This window comes from Ornithodoros turicata, chromosome 2 (genome assembly GCF_037126465.1).
Source record: "Ornithodoros turicata isolate Travis chromosome 2, ASM3712646v1, whole genome shotgun sequence".
In the NCBI taxonomy this organism is placed as follows: Eukaryota; Metazoa; Arthropoda; class Arachnida; order Ixodida; family Argasidae; genus Ornithodoros; species Ornithodoros turicata.
The window spans coordinates 6,662,920-6,673,503 of record NC_088202.1 but is presented as its reverse complement, the minus strand read 5'-3'; the positions used below and the strand labels follow the sequence as shown (position 1 = coordinate 6,673,503).

At 45.7% G+C, this 10,584-nt stretch overlaps 1 protein-coding gene across 1 annotated transcript; it reads right to left on the bottom strand.

Moving 5' to 3' along the window:
* Positions 1 to 3,838: 3,838 nt before the first annotated feature.
* LOC135384286 (uncharacterized) lies at positions 3,839 to 4,333 on the bottom strand. The gene has a single exon (XM_064613494.1). It carries the CDS (start codon positions 4,331 to 4,333, stop codon positions 3,839 to 3,841), a length of 495 nt encoding a protein of 164 aa, XP_064469564.1.
* Between the last annotated feature and the right edge of the window lie 6,251 nt (positions 4,334 to 10,584).

The following is a 10,584-nucleotide window of genomic DNA, read 5'->3' as shown; positions in this document are numbered from 1 at the left end:
CTACCGAATGGTTTCAAGGAGTACGTTATTAACGTGCTTGGCAACTGCGATGGAGGGGAGGTTTGTGCTGCCAACGAAGTGGTGTACAAACAAGTGAACTATCGTTGAGGTTTGGCATATGTCACTGACATCCAGCGTGCTCGAGAAGATCCCGCCTTCATTATAGCACGCTTTATTATCAAAATAAAGGGCCATTGGTTGGTATGCGGGAAGTTGCTGCGTGTCTGCTGCTTCTCTGCTCACCTGCACGCGTACGTTGTCAAGGAATCAAATGAGTGGGCCTCTTTCGGCCCCGGGAAAGAGCTGACAGGCGGCCATTAGATGTCTACAGAAAAGACGACGGAGAACAGTTGATAGTAATGAAACATCGCGTCACCTTCCCTTCTGCGTAGACGCTCGGCGCTTTGTAATATTGCACTGTGCTCTCATATGCCGCGTTATAATATCGCATCGAGAGGGCGATCGAGGAGTTTGCAGATATGTCCTATAATGTTTATTGATGCTAGATAGGCACAAATCTATTGCGAGGTTTTCTCTATTCAAAGATGGGTTACTGTCAATGGGTCTGCAAACTGCAAGAATGCTATTGTCATTAGATAATGTTACGATATGTATAAATTATTACTCACGAGTATAACATATTCGAAATCCGCACTTCAGCTGAAGAGATTGATGGCGAGACGCATGTTAGCCTTTCCGAGCGAATGATCGAGAAGCTGATGCCCACAATGGAACTCCAGGTGAAGCTGCAAAAACTAATCTCCCAGCTAACTACTGAAGCGCAAACCAGGTATGGCACTCTACGCTTTAAGTAGTGTCGTTTAGAAAAAATAGGCGATGTCAAGTTGCCGGTGGTGAGTAAATCAAAGAGTGATATTAAACGGTAGGAACAACTTATTTATTTACACATGGTAAACAAGACTTTCGTGCACGAGTCTGCACTTCTTCAGGTTACAAAAATATAAACATGGTACAGGCACATATATACAGTTGAAGGGGGAGTTCTGGCATGAGAGGGTAACAGGTTGATGGAAAGGATGCAAACACAGATAAAAATCAAAAGAACATAAATACAAAAGCAGGGGTATCAGAAGCGAAACATAACGCGAGCCCAAGGGCTTATACACAGGAAACGAGAACACTTGTTGGTGACGTTCGAGGAATTAAGGATAAAAAGGGGGCGTTATGGCGACGGAATGAGGACACAGGTGCGGAGTACAAAAAAGATAATGATAAACACACACACACACAACTCTCCAATTTCCACATTTTCTTCGTTTGTCTCTCTCCTGAGACCACCTCCGTCTTCACTTTCTCACGGTTCACTGGTCACCTTTGTACTCCGCACCTGTGTCCTCATTCCGTCGCCATAACGCCCCCTTTTTATCCTTAATTCCTCGAACGTCACCAACAAGTGTTCTCGTTTCCTGTGTATAAGCCCTTGGGCTCGCGTTATGTTTCGCTTCTGATACCCCTGCTTTTGTATTTATGTTCTTTTGATTTTTATCTGTGTTTGCATCCTTTCCATCAACCTGTTACCCTCTCATGCCAGAACTCCCCCTTCAACTGTATATATGTGCCTGTACCATGTTTATATTTTTGTAACCTGAAGAAGTGCAGACTCGTGCACGAAAGTCTTGTTTACCATGTGTAAATAAATAAGTTGTTCCTACCGTTTAATATCACTCTTTGATTTAGTGTCGTTTACGAAGACAAGCCGATTGTTCGTTCGGTTGAGCACATTCCAATACGGTGAGCCAAGGCATAAAAAGGCATGCCACCTGTGCTCCCTATGTAGCATTTCTTCCTTTTCATCCTTTATGTTTCTTTTCGCAGGGATGACACAAGCGTTACGGATCCTTGTGCCCTTGAAGTTACTACTACAAGTGCTGCAAAAGCACACCGCTTCGGCTGGCCAGAGGTGTACAGACTTCCAGAATTCCCCCCTACAGTGAAAAGGAAGCTGGAAGACAGGTCAAAGGAGTTCATAATGCCTCGAAGGAACGATGCTAGGACGAAGCTAGTAGCGTGTCTAGCTGATGATATTATGAGCAAAAATCCGTAAATACCCCATTTGCACCGAAGTGACATGATCAGCTTTATGATGGTGTTTCCTCTAAACGAAGTGGTGAACTGGCGGTTTTATGCTTTTTTAGCACTACTACCCGTGCACAGCCAGCTGATGTGGTGCGAGCGTTGGAGTCTTCGTACCCGTTCCTATGTGACACAACGGGTCGCTGTGTAAGTACAAACGTACTTCTTAGTTAAAAAGGTATTGTGCTCCGTAGCCTATAGCGTCTAATAAAGGCCGGTACTGTGCAGCTGTTATTCCAGCCCCTATGGAGAAGCGTGTAGGGGGGCACTTCCCAGATATTTCACTTCGAACTTGCGTGTCATCATTATCATTGTATCTTTTGTTGCTTGCTGCCTGCCTCACTCCCTCCATGAATGAAGTGAGCAGGTCGTTTTGTTCGTGTGTTCAGTGTAGCGGTTTGCTTGCAGGACACGCTAAAAGAGAGCCTCGTCAATAAGCTGAAAAAAGAAGGGATCTCCTTGGACTCCCATCCACTAGTCATGAAAAACAAAGAAACATATGGCACGCATGGTGGGCGGAAGCGTAAAGGGGATTCGAGTACATAATCTGGCATCCAAAGGGCCCAAAAATACTCAGTAAGTACCGAGAGTACCGGGAAAAGAATGTGCTACGTGGTCACACATGCGGATTCGCAGGCTGTGGTGCGCGACCCTGGGGAGGACGGACAAAGTGTGGTGGCACACATCGAAGCTATGAAGAAGGAATGCTGGAAGACAAGGCCTGATATTGAGGTCCTACTTGACAGGATGCGGCGTACATGCGCCTTCAGAGTGGCGGCAATGAAAGGCAAATGCGCTACAGACGTTTCGGACGAGTATCCTGCCCTCTCACTCACTGCTGTGGTACGTACTTATAACACGCGCAATGGGAATTGCGAAAATTGATTTTTGAGAGCGCCTGATGATTATATTTCTAGTTGAGACAGGAGCTATCTCTCAGGAACTGCTCTGCTGAAAGGGTTCATGTAGAGGATATCAATAGGGTATCTTCTAGATGTCTATTAGCAACGTCCCTTGGGACAATAAAACCATACGTCCTGCAGATATCCTACAGTTATCCTGTGGCTCATGTCTTATGTTATATCCGAATTTCCCATTGAAATCATGTGGCATGAATTCCATAAGCGCGTGGTAGGTCTAATTTTCTACTGACTTTCACGCCACATTAAAATACAATGTACGTAATGTATAGCAAAAAGACGCTTGAATAAATGAAATCGATCCAGAAACAAAACTGTGTGTGTCACATAATGGCTAAGCTCTATTGACATGCTACAGAAATATTTTAATAATTAGCCCAAGACTCATTTTATTTCTGATTACTTGATTTTATGTTTTTACGTAGTCTTACATATGAATCTATTGGATGATTCATTTCTGGCATAGAGCACGGTGTCTTGCCTGAATCGGAGCGCACTGATAAATGATTTCACACTAATTATGTGTCGTTCCAGACAGCACAACACACGTACAACAGCATATTAAAACGATTAATGTCAAGTGCATCGTGGATCGTACAGTTCATTGGCAAATTTTACTGCAAGATTTCTGCAGTAACATCTAAGCAGACAAGTCGAAGTTACACGGGGATTTCCTCGTGTCTCGTTGTTGGCCGGCGTATTGTGTGAGGTGAGACAAATAAAAGCCTGTCAAGCACTTGTAGGTAGCGTGTTCCAGGATAGAGACAACGTTCTGGCTAATCCACGGGAACAACTGGCCGAGCGGCCCGTGCGCCGTGCATTTATTAGCGCGACCAATGTGAACGAGCGCTGATGGCGTTGCAGATTGGGCGGCTAAGGGTAAGCTCTTTGACTTGCTCTTGTAGGGCAAGGAGCGTAGGATCAGACGGGGAAACAGCCGCGATGTTCTCAGTCCGCGTGAAAGGTGGCGCGGAGGGGGCGGAGTAGTCGATGATGCGGTTCGCCAACTGGGCAAGGTTATCGAGGGAGACCTCGTCAGATCCGGCCAGTACCAAGCGGACCTGCTGTGGGAGCCGCTGGAGGAAGAGCTCCCGCAGGATCGAGGGCTGAGTATCAGCCGAGTCTCCGAGGAGCTGCTTCATGCGGTGCAGTAATTGGGTTGGGCGCCGATCGCCCAGTTCTTCCTCGGATAGAAGTTGGCGGAGCCGGGATTGCTCGGTGCATTCAGTGCGGGAAAGAATAGCTTCCTTCAGCCGATCGTAGGGGTTGTCAGGCGGTGGTGAAGCCAAGAGGTAATCAACCTGGTTGGCGATCTCCATGGGCAGCGCGGACACAACGTTGAGGTACTTGGTAAGTTAGGACGAAATATGCCGAAGTGCAAATCGCGCCTCAACATGGGAGAACCAGGCCCGGGGATTCTTGGTCCAGAAGGGGGGAAGCTTAATCTCACCGCCGACGGCGGCGATCGACGGATGGTCTCCAGCATCGTGGACTGGAGGGGACGTCGGGGCTGATGATGGAGTCCGTGGAGCGTCCATGGAGACGTCGGGTCACCAGTTTGTAGGTAGCGTGTTCCAGGAAAGAGACAACGTTCTGGCTAATCCACGGGAACAACTGGCCGAGCGGCCCGTGCGCCGTGCATTTATTAGCGCGACCTATGTGAACGAGCGCTGATGGCGTTGCAGATTGGGCGGCTCGCTACACACTCTTCAGCGCACATAGACGGCTCGGATATCAAGTGACTTCAATTTTCCACAGCCTTAGGGGAATTCAAATACTGCAGCGATTTCGCTTTATTATGTTTCACTCAACACACTATTTAACGAAACTATGTAAGTTGCGCAAACGTGTGCAAATAATTTATGCACATACAAAATAAATAAATAAATAACATAATAAAACAAAGACAATAATAAAATAAATATACAACCAAGAGTTCACGACATTGTGCACGCAACTCCACGTACCTTAGTAGGTTGCAAAAAATGATTATGCAACAGTTCCTGCGAGTCGTGAGCTTTTCCGGTCTTTCAAACCGAAACTATACATAGCCATAGTGCTGTTGTAGTTATATGCGACCAAGTAGCATCGGCATCAACACGGAGTCTGTTTTCAACCCACAGGGGTGCCAGAAGTCCCAGACCTTGTAACCACCCCCAAGCGGTCGCTCCTTGCAAAACCGCCATCTTGTCCAGGCCTGACGTCACTAGCAGACTATACCGGCGCGCACGAAAGTCGACGAAAACAAATTGGCGTGGTTTCAATGCTTTGTGGCAATCGGTGGCAACTTGCCAAACGCAACTATGTGGTGTTAGTCTGGTGTCGTTGTGCGGCTTTTAGGTATTTAAAGTTGTGAATAACACTTTGCAATAATAAATATGGGACGTTGTTGCTACATGGGCTGTCAGCACCGGTCCGGCGATGCAACAAAAGCCTCGGGCGTAACATTTCACTGGTAAGTATGCGTTTGTCGCACATCGTACGACAGTTGACTTTCCTTGTATTTATTTATTACAGTTTCCCACGAGGTGCTACGCTTCGGGAAGCTTGGATTGAGGCCATTGGGAGAACTGGATGGATACCCAGCACACACAGTGTAGTGTGCTCCAAGCACTTTCAGAACCGTGACATGGACAGGACATCATTAGCACGGATTCGATTAAGACCTGGTGCGGTGCCCATCGCTCATCCTTCTGTGTCTGCTCCTGAGCTGCAGGTGCGTTTGAGTGCTCTCGTTCCCGTACTCCCATTACTCCCGTACTCCCAAGTGCGTATGATGTTTGAACGGTACAAGAAATTGTGACAACCTGTTATGAATCACTGAGCGTTAATGACAACAAAAATAAAAGAAAGGAAAGAAAAAAACTTGAAGAGCAAATTCTGTAAGTAATGTTGTAAGAGAACATGCCTTTTGTTTTGGTCATGCGCAGAACCTTATTGAAATTTTGAATTAAGTAAGATGATGAGAAAGTGCAGCACATGAGATATGGACTTCTGATCTACATTTTTCTGCCAATCCCTAGCAATGTTTCATTACCTATGGCGCACATAAGGTCGGTTATGTTCCAGGTAGCACAGCTTTCAGCAGCACCTGAGGCAGCACGTGAGGCAGAGCATGAAGTGAGTGGCACTTTCGTGTTCACACTCTCAGGGCACGATACGCAGTGTTCACAACATTTCCTTGCACAGTGTTTGTGCTTCATACGTTTAGATTTATATTCTGTATTTTTCTACTATGTCGTGGCAATTGCTGTATGTCACAATACTGGTTGTTCCCTAGGTGGAACAAGCCACAGCTCCTGGTGGAGCACAGGAGCAACTCCCAGCTCCAGCGAGAACACAGGAGGAACTCGCTCTAGGGGAAACCTGTGAGGGAGAACATGAAGTGAGTGGCCCTTTCGTGTACACACTCAGGGTGCTGTGAGCTACAGGACTTGAAGTCCTCAAACATGTATATGATTTTTTATTTGGACAGTTAGTGCTACATCATGCAACATCTCCCCCGTGAATTCGGCACAGGATGCACAGCCTTTCTACCACTCCCTCGTGCTGTTCTCTCTGGCTCCACCTATCCATCTCAGTACACCACACATAGCCACAGTTGCTTTGCAGTGCTAACACAGAGTCTAAAAAACTTATCCACCATTGCTATCCATTGTCTACGATTGCTACAACCAGTATGCATAATGCATCTTACTGTGTGAAGGAGTGTAGTCTCTACACATCAGCTTGTCTATTAGATGACATTCCATTGTATGCTACAAGCGTGTGAGTTATCTGCGCAGCCCCTTAGCTTGCCCCTTTCTCCTCGTGCCGGTGGAGCCATCCCAATTTCCCCACGCTTTTCGAAAATAAGGGGGCCATCAATTACACTGTGTATCAGGTGGCTTCGTCTTTCACCATATAGTGTCATAAGTTTACCACATGTCCACATGTGGTCCTCTATTGTTGCCTTCGGAGAGGATACTCACTTTGTCACGTCGTCTTCCAAACATTTCCCATCTCGTGCGCAGAGACCTACTTGCATAGCGTATTGCTAATTTATTTGTGCATCTTTATTACCTTAGAGTTTAGACAGTTTAGTTTACTCTGCTGTGAGTTCCACTAGTGAGCTCACATCGAAATTTCTATCCTGACAGCAAGACTTATTGTCCAGCTCCTGTGCAGAGATGAGTGATGTAAGTATAGTACATTTTGCTTTATGATGCTCAATCATGCTGCACTAAAATGTGTGGTTCCTGTTCAACAACTGATATCGAGATAACTGAGTGACTCAACATGTCAACCAGCGAACACAGAGTGAGGTGACTCAATGTTGTTTCTTATATTGTGCTGAAACAAAGCATGTCACTGTGCACGTTCTGCTTGGTTATCAGTACTTTTCATCTGACGGGGTCACCACAGGGCACAGATAAATTGCTGCCTTTTCAGCTATGCAAAATATTAGTCATATGCACAGAGCACCATTTCTGGGCATCTAATTGGTCTGAACAATCGTTTCTTTTATGCTTTCTTAACACCATCAAACCTGTATTATATGTGATTTACTTTGGCTGCAGGAAAGCATGGGCTTTGACTGTAACCCATTGCACAACCCATATACAGAGCTCGAAGATGAGGACGTATTAGTAAGTACTTGCTTTCTCTGGTTCTCCATATGCTTGCACAGAGGAAACTGTGGTAAAGTACTGCATTCGTCAAATTTTGCAGGGATACGTCCGAGCTGGACATGCATCACCTCAAGCTTCTTGTTCAAGCTTAAATACCTCACTGGTGAGAATGTCAACTGTCAGAATTCCTGCTCAATGCAATCCTGTTTTGAATGTTTTGGACCGGTCTATTGATTTGTGCTTGGAAATTTACATATTGGTATACATGACCCAAGGTTATTTTTATACCTGGGTCAAATCAGTAAGCTGGGCCGAAACATAATTATGTCCATAAGGCTATCAAGTGTCCGAGACATGTTCATCTGAAAGAGAAATGCAGAAGGGGTATAAATAGGGAGTGACTTTTTCGGGTTAAACCCGATTCTGCCCGGTTATTCCCCCCGAACTGACCCACGACCAATCCGGGTTAAACCCGATTTCTTCACGAGTTCCAGTCACTATGAAATCCTCAAGTGACGTTTCCACTGAAGACAAACAAAGGTCACCACGTGTAACACATTTAAGAATGGGTCACTTACGCTCCCAGCAATACACCAATGTGTGTCAACACTGTCTCTGCCTTCGGGGATTACCGCTGGAAGGCCACGATCCCGCAAAAAAAAAAAAGAAGAAAAAAAAGTGAGATTTGGAAAGGACTCAATAGACAAGAGGAGAAACATAAACACCCGGCACAATTATATATATTTATATATATAATTGTATATAATAATATATATAAAGAGGGGGGAAAAGCCATGAAAAAAATTAGTAAATGATGCTAGACGTGTTTGAAATTCAAACTTACAGATTAAAATGGCTTCTATATATATATATATATATATATATATATAATAAATACATCCCTATTGAAAAATCCCGTATGAGACTCATATGGTTGCTATATCAGTTTGTATGGTTCCCGTACAGATTCGTATGGGTCCTATATTAATACATATGGGCCGCTCATGAAGTCATATGTAGGCAATATGGCATTCTTATGGGTACCGTACGGAGTCATATGGAGTCAATATGGTACTTATGTGGGCCTCATATGAAGTGATATGGGACCGTATATCACATATCTTTCACCCGTATGAAGCAATATGGGTTCCATGCGACTTCGTATGTGACAGCAATAGTACACATATGGGGCCGTATGATGCACATTAGGATTGTATGGGGGACAGGAATCACACATGACACATAATTCGAAACGTTGATTCTGCCACATAGTTATGATTACAATTATGCCAAACTAGTTTATGAAATGGGCCACTTAATTGCATCACACACTTACTTTATAAAATTGGATTGTGCGAACCAAATGTGTGTCACTGCCCTGGAGGAACGTGCAGATACATAAACTCACTGCTACGTTCCTGTGTTAGGAACTAAATAGTAATGGACGGACGGAAATGATGCAGAAATAGGATACACGCTGCGAACGACACGCGAGTTGACACACACGATTAGGTTAGGTCAGGTTGGATGATGTTACTTTTTGCTAAGAATACAATTTGTTATACCCTAACATAGATTTGTCCTGCTTAACCTTATCCGGTACTCAAAGTATCGATTCTTCAGGTATTTATCTGAAGTACACGGGTAGCCTGCTCAAGTCTCTTGGGGACCCTTGTGGTTCACGGCAGTAGTGAGTCTCTATCGAGTAACGGTGGTGCCGCTTGATGGCGTTGTGCTAATATAGAGGCCTAAAATGTTCCTATCAAAACGCTACTTGTTGTAACAGATTCCGCATTTCTCCCCCTTCAGGAACACGCCCGAAGTTTCTGAGAAATCCTAACGGTAGCCGACAAATGTGGAAATTATTGGCTTCCATCAGCACATATACGACACATTCGGAGCGCCGTCACTCCCGCGGCGTTTGCCGGATTCACGCCAAAATTTGCGTCCAAATAGGTCTCGAATAGTTCTATGATCGGCCAAATCACACCGCGGTCCGGTCTTTAGCGGTTCGGAAATTGTGGGTGAAGACGCGTTTGCGACGCTCTTTTTGAAAACTTTGGGTCCTTTTTCGGAAGGAAGCTCGCGTCCGACGATGTTCATTTTTTGTAACCTACGCTACATGACGTAACAGACGTGACAAAATTGACCGCAGCTCTGGAACTTTACCGGTTCTCCAGTTACCAGTTTCCGTGTTTGCACTCCTCACAATATATGTGACGGGCGGCCGCATTTTCCTAAAACCGCCCCAGTTGCAGCTACATAGTCGTGTGTAACATAGTTTTGAAGGTCTCGACGCGCTCTTTTCAATCGAGTTTGTCCCGTAAAGTTTCGTTCTCCAAGATAAGATATTGGCTTTGTAGTTTTTCGACGCCAACGTGTCTGGGTGTCGACGCCCCGCTGTTGAGTGCTGTAAGTTACGTACCTAACGCCCGATTTACCCGGAATTTTGTGTGTGCATGCTCCGTACCCTGGACTACAAGTTTCCTATTCGGGCCACCCGTCAATTTCCAGCTGTTCGGGCGTCATTCCGAAAATTCCTGACGCCGACCCCTGTTCGGCGACATTTGTCTCAGTGTTTGGGTTCGAACCCCACGGGAGATCTGAACCTCCCTCTGATGGGAACACGTACTCAAAGCGGAGAAGGTGTAGGAACTTGCAACACCTTTTTATCTCTCTCAGTTCTCTAATTAGGATCCCATGGCAACGGCGGCTTCCTTATACATGGGGCGCGAGGCATTTTTTTTCGATATTGGGTGTTTCTCGGCGTAGGAAGGTGAATGAGGTCTCGTTTTGACGGGGAAAACGTCCTCTTTCCGATAGCATTGTTGTCGTGCTAGCGCCGATTTCCGTTCTCTTGATATAGCACGAAGAGCGCCGCGACTGTGGCGCCCCCAACGCCACACTCTGCAACCGCCACTGCTCAGTCGACGTTGGAGCACCGGAGGCGTTTGGTCGCG

Bases quoted from the DNA above. Each gene is read 5' to 3' on its own strand.
- LOC135384286 (XM_064613494.1), bottom strand. From the start codon at position 4,333: ATGGAGATCGCCAACCAGGTTGATTACCTCTTGGCTTCACCACCGCCT.